This window comes from Meleagris gallopavo, chromosome 25 (assembly GCF_905368555.1).
Source record: "Meleagris gallopavo chromosome 25, MGAL_WU_HG_1.1, whole genome shotgun sequence".
NCBI classification, from domain to species: domain Eukaryota; kingdom Metazoa; phylum Chordata; class Aves; order Galliformes; family Phasianidae; genus Meleagris; species Meleagris gallopavo.
The window spans coordinates 4,949,766-4,967,326 of record NC_139428.1 but is presented as its reverse complement, the minus strand read 5'-3'; the positions used below and the strand labels follow the sequence as shown (position 1 = coordinate 4,967,326).

The following is a 17,561-nucleotide window of genomic DNA, read 5'->3' as shown; positions in this document are numbered from 1 at the left end:
GCCCAAGGGGTCCTGACACCCCCCTGGGGGGGCTGCAGCACTGTGAGGAGGGGTCTCGCACCCACATCTCTTCCGGAAAACTCCTGAGGCTATCGCAGTGCCATGGCCGTCTGGGGACGCACCATTTGGGGACACCACAGCCCCCGGGAAAGCGCAGCCCCGAGGGGGGAGGTGGGGCAGTGGCTGGGAGGGGGCGGGGGATGGGCGCCGGGTGCTGCGGTGGGGCTGGAGTGCCACCTCTCGGGTGAGCGGGGGCAGAAACCAGGTGGGCAGGCGGCGTCTACTTCAAAGTTTAATGAAAGAAATAAGTTAATAAGTTAATAAAGTGAGGTAACTACGGGCGGCTGGGGGGAAAAAAGAGGGACTGAGGGGCCCAGCCAGCCCCGGGGAGGAGCCCTACGGGTTAAGGACTGAGCGGGGCTGGGGGGAAGCTGTCACATGCACCCTCGCTCCAGGGCCGGGTACCCACGACGTGGCTGTGCGTCACCCCCTGGGCATCCCCGGCCCCACGGCACAGCCTGGGGGGGCTGCGAGCACAGCCCATGCTGTTCACATGCACTACGGAGGGAAAGGAGGGGCTGGGGGCATCCCCGGGCACAGCCCTGCTGGGAGCAGCAGCAGAGTGGGGTTGAGATCCCCACGATTCGAAGGCAAAAGGGGGTCCCACGAGCCCCCCCCCCCGAGGGGTACCAACAAATTTTGGCACTACTGCGGTGGGGGACTGGAAAGCAGCCCTGGTGCAAGCAGCGTGCAAAGGGCACCGCCACCGCCACGCTGTCCCCACCCGCAGTCACCCCCAGGGGCCAGGGACGGGGCCAGGGACAAGCAGGGAAGGAGTCCTCCAGCGGGGGCAGGGAGGGATGCTCCTGGTGGACCACCGCCCCCTCCTCCTGCCCGGCCCCACAGCCTTGGGACCACCCTCGGGGGAGGTCTGAGCCCCCTGCGGAGCAGGACGCACCCCGCGTGCTGGCAGGAGGTGCTTATTGCCTACGTTTGTCCCCCGGGTGGCTGTTCCCGGGGGCGTTGCATATTAAGATATTATTGCATATCTGTCTCTTACATATATAGATAGATACTGCCCTGGGAGCATGCAGGGGCAGAAGGTTCTGCTGCACTTCTGGAGGTGCAGCCGCAGCCCTGTGAGCAGGGGGAACCTTGGCAGAGGAGGGCGATGGGGTAACCCCCCCACCCCGATAAGACCCCGTAGGGTTGTGCCCAAGGGCTCAGCTCCGGAGCTGGAGCCTTGCATAGCTGTGCCGGTCCCAGAGCGGCTCTGGGACGTGCAGGACCCCCATAGGGAGGCGGATACGCGCCCTGGGCTGGGGGCTCCCAACCCCAATGGAGAGCACCCACCACAGCACTGCTGCTCCCCCCATCCCCACCACAGCGCTCAGCACAGAGCGCAGCTGCTGCCCACCCGCAAGGACACCGAGTTCAAGTAATGCAGAGGGGGACGCAGCTCAGTGGGGCCGGGGGGTCCCACGTCCCCACAGCCCCCACGGCCGGAGCCATCCCTGCGGCCCCGTCCCACCATTCATTCAGTCCATGTTGGCGCTGCCCGACCTGGAGATGCTCAGCGTCTGGGCTGACGCCGACACGTCCTCGTGCTCCACAGGGCTGTGATAATCCGAGGTGATGTCGGGCTCCCGGGGCAGCGGCACGGCTGCCAGGCTGAAGGAGTTGGCCGAGCCCTTGCGCAGGCACTGCGAGTAGAGGCCGAGCAGCAGGTCCAGCTTGTGCTCGATGGACTGCACCTGTGGGCACGGGATGAGCGGGTCGCCATGGGACGGTGACACGGTGACACGGTGACATGCTGACACATGGCCATCCCCTCCATACCTGCCTCTCCACCTTGACCACGCGGCCCATCATGCTCAGCTCATCCACCAGCTCTGCATCCAGCACTGCCTTCTCCCCCTTCTCCCGGATCTTCTTGTCAGCAGCAGGGCCCCCCCTGCCCACAATCTGGTCCACGCTGCAGGGAGGGGACATGGCGCATCATTCCCAATGGACTGGGGTCACGGGGACGGGGCTGGTGCACGGGGCCTCACTGATGGCCATGGGGCTGGCAGGATATGCCCCACATAGCTGGGGACGTGCAGGACCCCAGAGTCTCCCCCCACCCCTGGGGCCATCTCACCGTGTCTGCAGGCTCTTGATCCTGCCCAGCATGTCCAGGTGCCCAGCTGAGTACTGCTCAATGACGTCCTTCACGTCGTAGGGACGCAGGGTCTCCTTGAACTTCCTCTTGGCCACCAGGAACTTGAGGATCCTGTGGGTGAGGGGGGAGGGGGGGGAATGGATGCAGGCGTGGGGCGGGCAGAACAGCCAGCACCCGGGGGTCTGTTTGTTGCTATGGGGTCGTGGTGGGGACCCGGCCCCCGTGGCTCTGCGTGTCCCGGTGCACGGGGACACGGGGCGGGATGCGCTCACCGCACAGCACGGATCAGGGTCTTCACTGCTGGCATGATGTCCTCGAAGGTCAGGTCGCAGTGGGAGCCCTTCTCCTCACTGTTGTCCTCCGGTGGGCACTCTGCTGCAAGGGTGGGGGTGCGGCAGAGGTCTCAGCCCCCACTCTGAGCCCCCCCATGGCCCCCCGTGTCCCCCCCGGCGCTCACCCTCAGGTTGCAGCCGCGGTTTGAGCCGCAGCGATGCGCGGAAGCGCGTGCGGTCGTTGAAGCTCCAGCTCTTGTGCACCTTGCTGGGGCTGGGGGCTTCGGGGACGGCCTCGGTGCTGGGGGAGCGGTGCAGGGGGGGGCCCAGGTGCAGGCGGCCGCGGCTGCCCAGGCGCTGCGGGGAGCCCAGGCGGATGCGCTCCTTGATGCCCATCTTGGTGCTGCGAGGGGGGGTGGGGGGCAGAATGAGTGCCTGGCGGGTGCCCGGAGAGCAAGGATGGGGATGGGGGGTGGAAGGGATGGGCAGCCTCCAGCACGTGAACTGGGCTCGAGCTCAGGCTGGCAGCAGGCGTCACTGCATGCCCGTGCAGAGCAGCCTCTATGCAGCTCTTTCTGAGACAGAGAGAGGAGACAGACGGACGGTGGAGGGACAGACAGGTGGGGACACGCAGCAGAGCAGTGCATGGAGCAGCCCCATTCCTGCTGACACGTGGGGCTGGCCGGGCCCTGCCATCCTCCTCCTTCTCCTCCTGCAGGCTGCACCACCATTCTGCTCTGCTCCTGCAGCCCCGCTGCAAACTCTGCTCCCGAAACCAACCGTTCTGGGGGAGGTTGGGGGGGAACAGAAGACATCATTTATGTAGGACCGACACAAAAACACCACCCGATGCTGCCTCTGGGGTGATGGGGGACTGCAGGCACACGCTGGGGACATGAGAGGAGGCCAAGCAGAATGGGACCCAAGAGCAGAGGGAGTCAGAGCTGTGCAGGACACAGCACACAGCGCAGTGCAAGGAGACCCCTGCTGCTGTGCAGGGGATGCCACAAAACCAGTCGGAGGGAGAGCTCCACGGATTTCCCTGGCCAGGAGTCGGGTCTGGGCTGGCAGCACACACAGGATGGGGAAATTCCTTCCCCAAGGGGAGGGCGGAGTGGGGGGCAGGCTGTTGGCCACACCGCCATGGGGTTACCCTCAGTTTGCTGCTGTCAGACACGGCACAACCAGGCTCACCCACGCTGCACAGGGAGAAACTGAGGCACAGCCCAATGTGCCCAAGCCGGCTCCCAGCCCAAGCCATGCACAGCCCCCAGTGCTGCATCACAGCCCCCAGCCCCCTCCCCCCCCATCCCTCTGCCCCATCCCCTGCCCAGCAGGCTCCCCATGCACCCGGCAGCTCCTGGGCCGCGGTACCTCCGTCTCCACGTGGCCCATGTTCTCAAGAGCCTCCGCTTCCCACCACCCGCCTGGCTGGGGGCAGGGCAGGGACACAGAGAAAGAGAGCATCAGTGAGCTGAGCCGAGCCCCACATGTGACCCCCATGTGAGGGCACAGAGCCCCCAGGCACCTCCTCCCCGCTGCGGAGGTGAGAAGTGTGAGCACGTTTGTGTAGGTCCTGCATAAACACTGATGGCTGTCGGTCCCGGTGGCAGAGCTCTGTGTGGGTGCACAGCAGGGACACGGGGAATGGTGCCGGTGTCCCCGTGGGAGGATGGCACAGAGCGAGGCGGGCGGCCAAACCACGGCCACATTTTGGGGCGAACGTTACCTGAGGCTCAAGCACTTGTGGGGCTGCACGTCCTCCTCCTTCCAGCTTCGGGGTGAGTGGGGCAGGGAAGGTGTGGGGGGATGGAGAGCGGAAGGTGAGCAGTAGAGGGGAGGGGAGAGAGAGAAGATGAGATGTTATGAGAGGTGATGCTCGCGGAGAAGCCGGGGATGGGACCGGGAGCCCCCGGCCCGTACTCACCTGGCTGTGCCCGCAGCCCTGCAGTGGGGCAGCATCACAGCTCAGCACATCCCTGTGCCGCACCGGACTTCCCAGAGCCGCAGCTCCGGCACCGCGGGGAGGCAGAGCGGAGCCGTCGGCCCCGACTGACCCTGACCCAAAGAGCCGCTGCCCTGTCCCGGGTGGGAACACCGGGTGCCCTTCAGCCCCTGGAGTCGGGGACCACGCTGGGTCCCCCCACGCAGCATCCCGGGGCGGCTGCTCTGCTGCTGGCGGCGGCACCACGCGCAGACACACACACACAGGGGCAGAGCCGGCTGCTCCCTACCTGTCCCCGGCACACGCGGCGGGGATGGGGCTTTTCTGGCCAGAGGTGAAGAAGGGCTGATACGGCGGCGGGGCTCCGTCAGGCCATTTTTTCACCTCTGAATTCCTAAATCCTCCGTTGCGGGCTCGGTGCAAGTGCTCAAACATTAGGAGCAGCTCTCTGAGGTTGGGGGTTAAATAAAAACATGGAGAAATTAAAACTTCCCAAAAGAAACGAGATGAGCAAAACCAAGGCGGAGCGGAGCCGGGTCCGGAACCAAGCGCCAAAACGGAGCCAAACAAGAAGCAAAAGCAGAGCGGGAGCTGGCGTCCTAAATCCAGCTACTCCACAGCTCCCGGTGCAGCGGGACCGAGACCCGCTGCGGGGCACAGAGCTCCGCGAGGACAGCCGGTAAGAAATCTCCGCCTTCGGAAAAGCAAAAAGGTGGAACAGAACCGTCCGTCCACTGGAGGCGGAGGAGGGCAGAGGGCTGAGCGCCGTGAGGTGCGCGCTTCGCGGTGCGAGCTGTGACTGTCAGCACCGCTCCTCCCCCAGGAAGTGATGGTGGGTGAGAGGTGGCGGTGAGGTGGGTGCTGTGAGTGGGGAGGGGGCACCGGGCAGCCTGCAGGCTGCGGCTCTGTGTGCCCACGTGTCATCTGCAGGGACCCCCGGTGAGCCCCCCGTGCCCCCTCCCCTACCTGAAGGAGGGCAGCAGGCTGTCGTAGTGGCACCACGTGGCCGTCAGGTACCCCCGGCTGGCATCTGTGGAGTACAGCCTCCAAGCTGCCTGCAGGGGGAAGTAGCCCGTGGGTCAGCCTGAGCCCCCGAGCCCCCCTACCCCCCCAGCCCCCAGGTCAGGATCCAGCCACGGGTCATGGAAGGACGGTGGCACTGCAGGAGGACATGGGTGCAGATGGGGCACCTGGATCAGGTTTGCTGCTGGGGTCCTCCTCTTCTCAAAGTGCTTTTGCCGGTGCTGCTCCTGCACCTTGAGGGCGAAACCAGAGCCCAGGATACCCTGGAGATGGGAGGAGGATGGGGCACACGGGGGTCACCTCCACAGGGGTGGATTTGGCCCCTTTCTCCCAAATTCCTGCCCTGCAATGGGACACGGAGAGCGGGGACCCCTCCGGCCCCCCAGCCCCGGCCACACTCACTGCAGGCAGCGCAAAGAAGGAGATGCCGAGCAGAGCAAATCCGGCTGCCAGCATCCGTCCCAGCCACGTCTGCGGCGTTTTGTCCCCGTAACCAATGGTGGTCAGCGTCACCTGCGCGGGGAGAGAACACGGGGGGCCCTGCAGGGAGCTCCCCCCCCACGGCCCCCTCCCACCCTCCCACCGCTGAGCTTACCGTGCCCCACCACAGCGAATCGGCGTAGGTGGCGAACTCCCCATTGGTGTCCTTCTCGGCCAGGTAGACGAGGAAGGAGGCGAAGATGAGCACCAGGAAGCCGATGTACCACGCGGTGATCAGCTCCTGCGGGCAGCGGGGGTCAGCGGGGCCGGATGGCGGGGGGGTGGAGGGGTGGGCACGGGGCGGGGGCTTAAGGGGGGGCCGCCCCCCACCTTGCTGTGCGCGTAAACCACGGAGCCCAGCAGCTTCCAGGTGCCGCCGCGGCGGTCCATGCGCACCATGCGCAGGATCTGCAGGAAGCGCATGCTGCGCAGCGCGGAGGTGGCGAAGATGTTGCCCTGCGTGCCGGCCGCGATGACGGCCACGGAGGCGATGAAGACGATGAAATCTGGAGGGAGATGGGGGGCAGTGAGGGGGAGCACCGGTGAGGCAGCCCCCAACCCCAGGTCCCCCCGTCCCCACGTCCCCCCGGCGCTACCTATCACACAGAAAGGTTTTCGGGCGAAGCGCAGGCGGCCCCGCCAGCCCCGGTAGCGGCAGCAGCAGCCGGCCGCCCAGACACGGACGACGTACTCCATCCCGAACACCACGATCATGACAAACTCCTGCGGGGAAAAGCACAACACGAGGCGGGCGGTGTGGGTTGGGCGCTTTGGGATGGGGCGAATTGAACGGCGGTGCGTGGGGAGCGCTGCGTCCCTCCCGGGACATCCCCGGCGCGGCGGCTCCTGCGCTCCTCCTCCTGCCGGCACCGAGCAGAGCCGGGTTCTGTTCCTCCTCCGTCAGCATTGTCCTCCGGCCGCGCGCCCCAACCGGCCCCGTTCTGCTTACTTGCGGGAAAGTCACAAGGACCTTCCCGATTTAGTCTCCGTCACTCGGGAGAACTCCGGCGTCAGCCCTTTCTGACAGTTTGGGGGAAAAGTCGGCCTTTTCTTAACCCCCCCCCCCCCCGCCCTGCTTCAGCCAGCGGTCTGAGCCCCTCCCCCCCCCCAAGATGCTCACCAGAGGGGTGAAGAAAGGCTGAGGGAATGGGAAGGGCAATGGGGTGACAGTGGGTGCGGTGTGGGGAGGGGGACCCTGAGTGCCCCCCCACTTACCAGGATGAAGAGGCACTGGTTGGCCAACTTCTGGTGCTCCTGGATGGTGGAGAAAACGGAGAGCACCAGACAGCTGAAGACAAGTAGGAATCTGGAAGCAGAGCATGCAGGGTTGGGGTTGGAGGCACTGACTCCCCCACTGACTATAGGGGGTGGCACAGGGCTGACCCTGACCCACAGCTCCAGCCCCCAGTGCCCACCTTCTGCCCTCACCCAAATATGTAGGAATTGCTTCAGGATTAATTGTGAGTTCTCATGGGGCCCCACCTGAGTGCTGCTTTCAGCTCCCGGCCCCAGCACAGGAACTTGGGGATGCTCAGAGGTGGGAGCAGCTCTGCTACGAGGGAGGCCGAGGGTGTGTAGCACCGGGAAGGCTCCGGGGAGACCCCACAGCCCCTGGAGCCACGGAAGCACAAGAACGAAATCCTCCATGTGCCACGGGGCAGCTGTGCCCAATGATCCCATTGCCTGGGATGGGGATGTGTCCCCAGGTCACCTGACAGCACTTGGAGGAGGAGGAGGAGGAAGAGAGGAGAGGAGGAGGAGGAAGAGAGGAGGAGGAGGAGGCTCAATGCCAGGCTGTGCCGCAGCCCTGCAGCCTTTCCCCCGGCAAAACTGCTGCTAATGAAAGGCAGGCAGGGAGCCCGAGGCCCCACAGCACGGCGGGCTGTGCTGCTGCAGAGCGGGACTGGCACATCTGCTGTCCCACTGCCACCATGGGGACATGGGGGGGACAGAGCCCGGGGTGGTGGATGGGGAGCTGCCCTGAGGCCATGGCCCTGAGAGGCGGCTGAAGGCAAAAGGGGCTTTGGCCCATTTAAAATAAGGGAGGGGAAAAAAATAGATCCTGGAGCTGAAGCAAACGAAACTCTCCAAAAATACATTTTTTTTCCCCTGATCCAGCGGTTCTAAAAATGGAAAGCAGAGGGTTGGTGCCACTGTGCCACGTGATGTACGAAGGGCCAGAGCCGATCTGTGTGACAGCGTGGGGCACCACGGCCCCGGGGTGGGCACTGCAACCGTGGGGATGTGGGAGGGGGCTCAGCACAGAGCGCTGGGTGGGGGTCACCGAGGGCTGCTGTGTGCAGTGCAGTGCAGTGCTGTGTGGTGTGGTGTGGTGTGAGTGCAGGAAGGAGCGGGAGCTGGTTTGGGATGCAGGGATGCTGGGGAGGGGGATGCTGGAGGGGATGGAAGGGTCAGAGCTGAGCAAGGAGTGGGCTGTGCCGTGCTGTGCTGTGCCGTGCTGTGCTGTGCCGTGCTGTGCTGTGCTGTGCTGTGCCATGCTGTGCCGTGCTGTGCCGTGCTGTGTTGTGCTGTGCTGCGCTGTGCCGTGCCATGCTGTGCTGTGCCATGCTGTGCTGTGCTGTGCTGTGCTGTGCTGTGCCGTGCTGTGCTGTGCTGTGCTGCGCTGTGCTGCGCTGTGCCGTGCCATGCTGTGCTGTGCCGTGCTGTGCTGTGCCGTGCTGTGCTGTGCTGTGCTGTGCTGTGCTGTGCCATGCTGTGCTGTGCTGTGCTGTGCTGTGCTGTGCCTTGCTGTGCTGTGCTGTGCCATGCTGTGCTGTGCTGTGCTGTGCTGTGCTGTGCCGTGCTGTGCCATGCTGTGCTGTGCTGTGCCGTGCTGTGCTGTGCCTTGCTGTGCTGTGCTGTGCCGTGCTGTGCTGTGCTGTGCTGTGCTGTGCCATGCTGTGCTGTGCCGTGCTGTGCTGTGCTGTGCCATGCTGTGCTGTGCTGTGCTGTGCTGTGCCATGCTGTGCTGTGCTGTGCCGTGCTGTGCTGTGCTGTGCTGTGCCATGCTGTGCTGTGCTGTGCTGTGCTGTGCTGTGCCATGCTGTGCTGTGCTGTGCTGTGCTGTGCCATGCTGTGCTGTGCCGTGCTGTGCTGTGCTGTGCTGTGCTGTGCTGTGCTATGCTGTGCTGTGCCGTGCTGTGCTGTGCCGTGCTGTGCTGTGCCGTGCTGTGCTGTGCCGTGCTGTGCTGTGCCATGCCGTGCTGTGCTGTGCCGTGCTGTGCTGTGCTGTGCTGTGCTGTGCCGTGCTGTGCTGTGCCGTGCTGTGCTGTGCCGTGCTGTGCCGTGCTGTGCTGTGCTGTGCTGTGCCGTGCCGTGCTGTGCTGTGCTGTGCTGTGCCGTGCTGTGCTGTGCTGTGCTGTGCCGTGCCGTGCCTTGCTGTGCTGTGCTGTGCCGTGCTGTGCTGTGCTGTGCCGTGCCGTGCTGTGCTGTGCTGTGCTGTGCTGTGCTGTGCCGTGCCGTGCTGTGCTGTGCTGTGCCATGCCATGCTGTGCTGTGCTGTGCTGTGCCATGCCATGCTGTGCTGTGCTGTGCTGTGCCATGCCATGCTGTGCCGTGCTGTGCTGTGCTGTGCTGTGCTGCAGCAGCTCTGCCCCCCCAGTGCTCATCCCTCTGTGCCCACCTCAGCGCTGTGCCAACCCTTAACACAGCAGCACCGCTCCCCGCTGAGCCCCAGGAGCAAAACAAGGTCTGGAGGAGCGGCCCAGGGCAGCGCCTTCGTGCACCATCAGCAAGAAGGATTATCCAAGCGGGATTTAGCCGGCAATTACACAGGCAGCGAAGCACAAAGCAGAAGAGAATGCAGAAATCACCCTGGCTGCAAAGGCTGGTGCTCCTCACCCAACCTGGGGTGCAGAGATGGGGGGTCCCTTCTTCCCTGAGCACAATTCCTAGCAGCAATGGGACCACGCAGGCGAGGGATGCCTGCAGCCCGGCCCCAGGGAGGGATGCTGGGAGACACCTGATACCCAGCAATACATCCAGAGCCCTCAGCAAAAAACATTCTGCCTGGGGAAGGCTGTTTAGGGGTGGCAGCCCCCCCAGCCCTGGTGTAGGACGCAGTCATGTGAGTCCCAGCGGTCCGGCTGGGAAACAACTTGCTGGGAATGCATCACCTGCTGGGAATTAACTCACAAAGCCACGCAAACACCCCATCCCGGCAGCTCCTAAGCAGCTTAGGGCACGGCCAGCTGCGGGGGGGGGGCCGGGAAGGAAGGGGCTCCCCACGGCCCCGGGTGGAGGAGACACTGCAGCAGCACTGAACGGCGTTGCAGTGACACAGAGCTTGCAGGGCAGCTCACAGCCTGCAGGCACAGTGCCTGCCTGCGGGAGCACTTCTCCCTCCGTGCCCCCAGATATTAATTAAAACCCATCGGGGGGGGCCCTGCTTGGAGAAGGCGAATCTCCTCGCATTAATCTTCATTAGAGAGGCCTCGGCCATATGCTGCCGGCTGCACGGGAGGGGATGGAGCAGCTGAGCTGGGAAAGATGCTGAGGTCGGGGAAAGCGGCGCTGGGGCAGCCCTGGTTGGCAAAGGGCAGTGTGGGTTGGGGGGGACCCCTGGACGAGGAGGCAAACAGCTCTGCTACGGCCCCCGGAGCCGGCAGGAAAACAGCACACGGTGCCAACAGCTCAGAGTGGGGACGGGTGGGCACGCAGCCCCACATGGGCTGACCCACACTTGTGGGGAAGGGGTCAGTGTGGGACAAACCCACCCGGCGGCACCAGGGGGGATGGGGATGGGGTCGGTGCTTCGCTGCTCCGCACGGCCCCGTCAGCTCAGCCCGGGCTGTATAAACAGCATGTCCTATAAATCCACCCCGCAGCCTTCCAGGAGAGCCGGGCAGGCGGCCTGTCCGCCCCGGGATATAAATAACTGCGCTGTTTGCAGCGTAACCATGGCACGGCTGCCACGGGCTGCAATGGGACGGGGGACGCAGCCACCGCTCCCCAGCGGCACACGGGGCTCCGTGGCTGAGCTCTGCCCCATCAGTGCCCACCAGTGGGGTGGGAGCCCGCAGCCCCGGCAGCTTTGGTCACCCCATGGCTGAGCCCCACACCTCACCCCAGCTGGTCGCTGCGGATGCTTCGCACGGAGCGGCCACGCGCCCCACGGATGGCTGCACACCCCAGCATGGAGGGCTTTGCTGGGGACCTTTGGGGCACGGGGACATGAATGTCACTGGGGCCCAAACCCGTGCTGAAGGCGGCAGCAAAAGGGGAAATTAGGGGAGAGAAAAAAAAAAAGAAAAGGCAATCAATGCAGAGTTTCATGTTGCGCCATCGTCGCTTAATTTTACGCCCCAGCGACAGCGCGTCGGGTTCAGGAACTGCTGCGCCGGCGGCTCCGTGCGGGCACTGCCCCAAAACAGCTCCCATTTCACAGCCGGGCAAGGTGAGCACAGCCCGGGGACGGCCCCACTGGGGGGCACAGCCTCCCCCCGGCCTCGGCACCCACCTCCTTGCCACCGCCTGAATGCGGGGGTCGGGATGGGAAAGCGTTCCTCCTGCTGAAGCCCCACGTGAGACGCCCGCGGTTGGGGATGAGCGCCGCGTTAAACCTCGGAGCTGATCTGGGAGAAGCTCTGAGCGAGGCAGGCAGCGCCGAGCGGGGGATGAAGCAATTTCCCTGCACGGCCCCAGGGCTGCGGCCCCAGCCGGGATTGCTGCGCTCTGCCACGTGCTCGGCGTCGAGCTGAGCGGCCAAAGGCTCTGAGCGCAGCGGCAATCCCCGGCATCGCAGGGAAACCGCTCGTCCTGCTGCCATCCCCACCAGCAGCGCCTGCACCGTGCTGTCCCAGCAGGTGCCCCCAGTGCCATGCCCAGCACCGCGATCGCTGCTGCTGCCCCCAAAGTTCCCCGTCCCCACGGAGCAGCAGCACCCGGAGCGCCGCTCCCTGTCCTGAGCTCTGCGTGCTGCCCCTGATGCAGCGCTGCACGCACAAAGAGGAGGCTGAAAAAGGAAGTCTGCATTTGCCTCTGACTGTAAAGCTTTAGGTTAAGGCTCCAGTCACGCTCCCAGATTTTCTCTGTAAGCTCCGGGGCCAGAAGCTCTGATAGAGCTGCACCAGGAGCCCCGGCACAGCACGGCCCCAAAGCCAGGGGACGGAGGGATGGGAGCGGCCCCACTGCAGGCAGGGCTGCGGCTGCAGAGATGGGGCGGTGACAAATCCCCCCTGCGATGTGCACCAACACCGGCTCAGATGGAGCTATTTGGGATCAGTTTGGCAGCAGAAAAAGACGAACTTCTCCAATAAGGGGTCTCAGCTCAGCCCTGCTGAACCGCTCGGGGGGGGGGGAGGGGTGGGTGAAGCGCTTTGCTTCGCAGCAGGATTTCTGTGTTAGCACATCTTGGTGTCAGAGCCGGGCTGTGGGGAGCTGCCATCATTCTGGGATGGATCCGTGGACTGCAGCACCGCTGTGCCCCGATGTCCCCAAGGATACGGGTTTGAGCCCTCCTCGTTCACAGCCCAGCACTCGGACACACAGGGCTCACTCCTGCAAACGTCAGTGCCCATTGAAAGCCTCATCTCCATCTGAGGGAGAGGGAAACGGGGCAGAGCTGCGAGCTGAGCTCCGCTCCCAGAAAGGCTCCATCCAACTTGAGCCCCACAGAGCGCAAAGGGAGGGCCGGGTCGTGGCCGTGGGCTGGCAGGGATGGGGCCGCTTGGAGCCACGCACAGCCCCAGCAGATAAACCCACGGGAGCCCCACAGTACCACCGACCCAACGTGCACCTCACATCCAGTGCTGCGTGGTTGTTTCTGCGGAAAACACACCGAGGAGGATCCCTCTGCCAAAGCCCGGCGAGCACCCAAAAGCCCGACCCCCCCACCTCTCTTTCCATGGGGTTTCAGCTGCCATCCTTAATTACAGCTCTTTCGAGGGCAGCGTTTGCAGCGCAGGTATTATTTCCGATGCACAGCGCGGGGGTGTGAGGAGCAGCACCGCTCCCCGGGGAGCTCAGGTGCGCGGCGATCAGGTGACGGGCCGCCCGGACGGCTCCGTGCGCGCACTTCGGCGAGACCCACTTTCCAAAGCGGCCGCCTTTCTCACGGCACGGCCGGGCAGGAGCGGCAGCATCTCCCCGCATCACCCCGTCGCGCCACCGCAGCCGCCCGTTGCGTTGCGGACCCCCGGCACAATCGGCGCACGCACGGCTCGGCTTTGCCGGAGCGGCCCGACGCGCGGCGGGGAGCGGACGTGAGCCCGGAGCATCCCCGTCTGCAGGGCGATGCCGTAACGCCGGGCTCGTAATGCGCCGGGCTTCCGTGCCCGCTGCCATCCTTCACGCGCAGCCCCGGGCATCGCAGCCCCACGGCGGTACCCAAAGCCGCCGTCCCCAGCTCGGGGACGCGAGGCGGGGACTCGCGCCGTGCTTCCCCCGCTGCCCCCCACCCCCAGTCCTACCCCGACCCCTCCAGAGTCCCCTCCTCTCATCTTTGGGTCTCCCTCCGCGCCGGGAACCCGGGACGGGACGGGGCCGGAGCGGGACGGTGACCGACGGGCGTTCGGAGGAGCTCCCGGAGCTCAGCCCCGCTCCGCACGGACCCTCCCGACCCCCGACCGCCGGGAAAACTTCGGTAAAAGCATCGCCGCCCCCCGCCCCGGGAGCGAAGGGGGTCCCGCACGGCCGGCACTCACATGAAGGCGTGGTACACGAAGGCCCACCCGCGGGGCCGCTCCAGCACGTTGTAGAGGCAGTTCTGCAGGCGGCGGCGGCAGCTGCGCGCGGTCCCGGCGGGGCGGGAGGCGGCCGCGGGGCGCGGAGCCGTCGGTCCCCCCCGACGGTTGAGGGGAGCGCTGGGAGGGGGGGTCCCGTCCTCGCTGCGCACCGCCGTCAGCGCTGCCCCCCGCCGCCCCCCGCCGCTCCGCGCCGCCCCGGCCATGGCGCGCGCCGCCCCGCTCACCGCCCCGCCGCCTCCCGCCGCATGGCCCCGCGCTGCGGAGCGCTCGGCCCGTCCGTCCCGTCCCGTCCCGCCCTCCCGCGGCCGCTGCCCGCCGCCACCTGCCTTTAGCCGCCCCTGCGGGCCCTCCCCCGCCGCTCCCCTCGGCCCGCCCCGCAGCACCTGGCCCCCGCCCCCGGCACCGCCGCGATGGGCGCCCGCGGGGGGCGCGGCCCCGACCGGGGCGGAGAGTAGGGGGATCCCCGCGGGCTGACGCTGCTCCGAGGGCTCCTGCTGACCCCGCGTCGGGCAGGGAGCGCGCGGTCCGGGGGTGGGGAACGTCCCGGAGCGGCCGTCCCACGCTGCGGAGCGTCGCGGGCGGTGGAGCGGCGAGCATCCCGGCAGCGAGCACCTCAAAGTGCGGGTGCGGAGCGTCCTGCAACGCGCATCCCTGACAGCCGAGCGCGGAACATCCCGGGAGCAGCATCCCAAAGCTGCGGGTACGGAGCATCCCGGCAGCGAGCATCACAACCCTGCGGTACCCGACGCCCTTCGGAGCCGCTCTGCACGGAGCGGTTCAATCACGCACATCCGTCCCTTCCTGCGCTCCGGATCCGCCGACACCCCCCGCACTTCGCTCCCCCACCGCTCTGCCCCGCTCCCAGCCGGACCCGCGCCCCGCAGAGGCCGTTTCCCCCGCCCCACAGCGCGCCCCGAGCTCCTGCAGAGCAGAGCGGTTACGGCGCGGGGCGGTGAATTATTTAACGTGGTTGGAGATCCTGGCACCGGCGTGTGCCCGTGTGAGCACTGCGGTATTTGGGAGGTGTAGGGAAGTGCACACACAATAAATAGACACTTAGGTTGATTTGGGCACGGGGGGAAATGGTCCCGGCCAACGCTTCCCACCCCCCAGGAGCCATTCTGCCAACACAACCCCCAGCACAGCAATGAGAGCTGTGTCCACAGAGGTTGAAATCGTGCAAACCCAAACCAGCACCCTCCGCATCCCTGCAGCCCCCCCGGTGCTCCCCAATAGGACCCTGCACCCCTCAGTGCTGTGGGAGCTCCTTGACCTTCACTGCTGCCTTCGTGCAGCGCCGAGCTGCGCTTTGCAGGGTTGGGTTTCACCTGGGACAGATCGAAGCCTCGGGGCTGCGCAGGGGCAGAGCTAAGGTGACCCCAAAGGACTCAGATGGGGTGCGGGGTCCCTCGAGGGAGGGCTCTGGGGAGTGGGAACCGTTGCATTTATTCACAGGAGGTGGGAATTGCTTCATGCTGCTGCTCCGTGCCTGGATGGGCTGCCCGGCCGACGTCCCGCTCTTGCTGGGGAAGCATTGGGAGAGCTCAGTTTGGAAGCAAAGAAGAGCCACTGATTTATTTTTTAACCACAGACGTCACTTCTCCAACTTGTTTGTTGGGCGCTGCGAGCTGCTAATAAATTAGAGGGACGGAGCAGCGCCACGGCCCAGCACTGCCCTCCCTGAGGCTTCCATCGCGAGAGTTTCGCTTCTGCAAATCGCACCCGGGCTGCTCCAGTGCTGCAATCCTCCACTGCTGCACAGCACTGCAGGTGCAGCTGTGCCCGAGGGCCGAACTGCACACGCACACAGCGGGCATCTCTGCCACTGCTGGAGCTGCAGACAGAGTCAGCTGCAATCAGTGGGCACGGCCCATCCCCAGAAATGGGGCTGGGGAAGCCAGCAGGCGGCTGTGAGCAGTGCCTCCTCCAGTCTGGCCTTAAAGAGCATTTCCGATGCTGGGCAACGAGAGAGGGGAGGCTTCATGCGTGCCTGGAGCCTGCTGCCCTCTTGGGATTGCAGCTCAAATTCCTGGCACGGATGGGAGGCCAGGATTTGCATCTACAGGATTTCCAGTAAGTTTTGCAGCCCTGGTATGCAGCTGTAGAACTGCTGGCCGGGGGGGGGGGGGGGGCAGGTGGGACGGGGGCACTGCGGGATGGGGGGCTGCGATGGGGCAGAGCAAAGCCCCGGGTTGGTGCCCTGGATGGGGGTGCTGGGAGATCCTGGGGCTGATATCGTGGAGGAGGGATGTGAGCAGCCCCATGGTGCGAGGGATCCTGTGCTGGGAGCGGGGAGGTGAGGGCAGACTGCTGGCAGCTGCAGGAGCCGTGCAGCACCTGCGTCTGCGTGAGGCTTGGCCTCGGCCCAGGGCAGTCAGCACCCAGCCTGGAGCTGCTGCGCTCCAGCAAACGGGAGGCTGAGGGCTGACCCTGAGCTGCTGCGCCTGCGTGGTCTCTGCTTCTGCCCAGCGCAGCCTCAGCGCTGTGTGCTGCAGCACGAGGTCCTGCAGAGCCCCTGGCTGAGGTTCCCCAGAGCTGGACTGCTTGTGGTGCTCAGAAGGGAAGAGCTGAGCACGAGCACCTCAGAAAGGCCTACAGCCACATCAGCCGTGCTCCCATGGAGCCCATTTCCCACCGTGGTGGCTGGTCCCCATTGGGGCAATGTCACCGAGCACTTCTCCATCGTGCCCGGGGTCCCCGGCAGCACTGTGACCTTCACGGCTGTGTTTTCCTCGGGCAGGGCAGCCTGAGATGTGCACCCCGGGGCAGAGCAGCCGTCAGCAGCACAGTGCAGCTTTCTCCAGCATCAGCTGCCCGTTGTCACCCGCACCGCGGCTGTGCTGAGCTCATCCCAACGAGGAGACACAGAAATTGCTCCCGGGGAGGGAAGCAGTGAGCGGGGCAGACGGGGATGCTGCACTGTGCTCAGACCCAAAGCTGAGGCTGCCGGCTGCGTTGTGCTGTGTGCTGTGTGTGCTGCCCAGCAGCGTGCCCAGGGTCTGCCCTGCCAGCTCCAGGAGTGGGGCAGAGCCCCAGGTTAAGAAGGCAGCCACTGAAATGGGTCCCAAACCATTTCTCCAAGAGTGGGGACCAAAGGGATCGGAGCAGCACACGCAGCCTTATATGGGAGATCTGGCTCTTATTAACGCCTGGGGTTTACAGTACCTGTGACAGCCGAACGATTTCAGCTATCTTCATAACAGCTCTGCTGCTGGAGGCAGTGAGGGACTCCTCTGGGAGCGCAGATGCCTTATCTCCGTTATGAGCTCAGTGTGAACACTGCCAGCTCCGGTGTCACCTGCACAGAGCAGAGCTCTCACGCTGCTGGCAGAGCTCTGACTTCAGGCAGCCCTGGGGACGATGCTGCGTGGGGAGCATCCTCAGCATCCTCAGCACCACCCCTCGGGGCTCCCACAGAAACCACCTCCTTTCAGCCACACCACCTCACCCCCACTTTCTGTCCATCCAGAAGGACATCGGAGGCCCTTTCCTCTTTTTTTCCCCCCCATTCACATTTAAAACTCTCCCGCAAACGCATCACACACCGCTGCTTCGGGGGGAAGATCCTTCCTTTGCAGAGCCCGACGTGCAGCTCCCGACGCAGGGCAGCGGTCAGCGGTCAGCCCCCCGCGCCGGCTCTGCTGTGGGCTCTGAGCCGGGGGCTCCCAGCGCACAACCGAACCGCAGCCGCCCATGGCTGCCCTCTCGCGGCCGCTCTCCCCGCACGGCGCTCTCACCCCGCACTTCTCCATCTTCCCTGCGGTTCTCCCTCCTCCCAGCAGCGGTTTCCCGGCTCTCGCACCGCCGAACCCACGGCAAACCCAGCGCTTCCAGCAGCAGAAAAGCGGAGCTGCCGGCGCTGCCGCCGTCCGTCGTGCTCTGCCAACACCACGGAGCCCCTCCGGGACACAGCGCCAAGTATGTCACGCTGCCTGATGCCGGACACAAAGATTATGAGCTGCGAAACCTCACCCGAGCTCCAGCCAAGAGCTCAG

The 17,561-nt window shown here is 65.4% G+C and overlaps 1 protein-coding gene across 8 annotated transcripts; it reads right to left on the bottom strand.

Moving 5' to 3' along the window:
* Positions 1–279: 279 nt before the first annotated feature.
* KCNQ4 (potassium voltage-gated channel subfamily Q member 4) lies at positions 280–13,883 on the bottom strand. Of its 8 annotated transcripts, none has more exons than XM_085208751.1 (15): positions 13,525–13,883; positions 7,097–7,187; positions 6,478–6,604; positions 6,212–6,387; positions 5,997–6,122; positions 5,804–5,941; positions 5,569–5,664; positions 5,345–5,433; positions 4,668–4,826; positions 4,163–4,207; positions 2,619–2,836; positions 2,434–2,536; positions 2,141–2,272; positions 1,840–1,975; positions 280–1,754 (listed from the first exon to the last, which is right to left on the bottom strand). In XM_085208751.1, the coding sequence occupies exons 1-15, from the start codon at positions 13,767–13,769 to the stop codon at positions 1,539–1,541; spliced, it is 2,097 nt and encodes a 698-aa protein (XP_085064877.1). In that variant the 5' UTR covers positions 13,770–13,883; the 3' UTR covers positions 280–1,538. The 8 variants fall into 8 exon arrangements, with proteins under 8 accessions (XP_085064877.1, XP_085064878.1, XP_085064870.1 ...); XM_085208752.1 differs by having other exon boundaries at positions 5,804–5,914; positions 13,525–13,882; XM_085208744.1 differs by lacking the exon at positions 13,525–13,883 and adding an exon at positions 7,364–7,995.
* Positions 13,884–17,561: the final 3,678 nt, after the last annotated feature.

What these genes read in the sequence shown, in the direction of transcription:
- KCNQ4 (XM_085208744.1), bottom strand. Translation starts at nt 7,980, where the DNA reads ATGTATTTTTGGAGAGTTTCGTTTGCTTCAGCTCCAGGATCTATTTTT. An exon ending in GAGCTGAAAGCAGCACTCAG is followed by an intron (nt 7,188 to 7,363) that starts GTGGGGCCCCAT and finishes CTCTGCTTCCAG; the next exon opens with ATTCCTACTTGTCTTCAGCT. An exon ending in AGCCTGCTGCCCTCCTTCAG is followed by an intron (nt 4,827 to 5,344) that starts GTAGGGGAGGGG and finishes CCCCAACCTCAG; the next exon opens with AGAGCTGCTCCTAATGTTTG.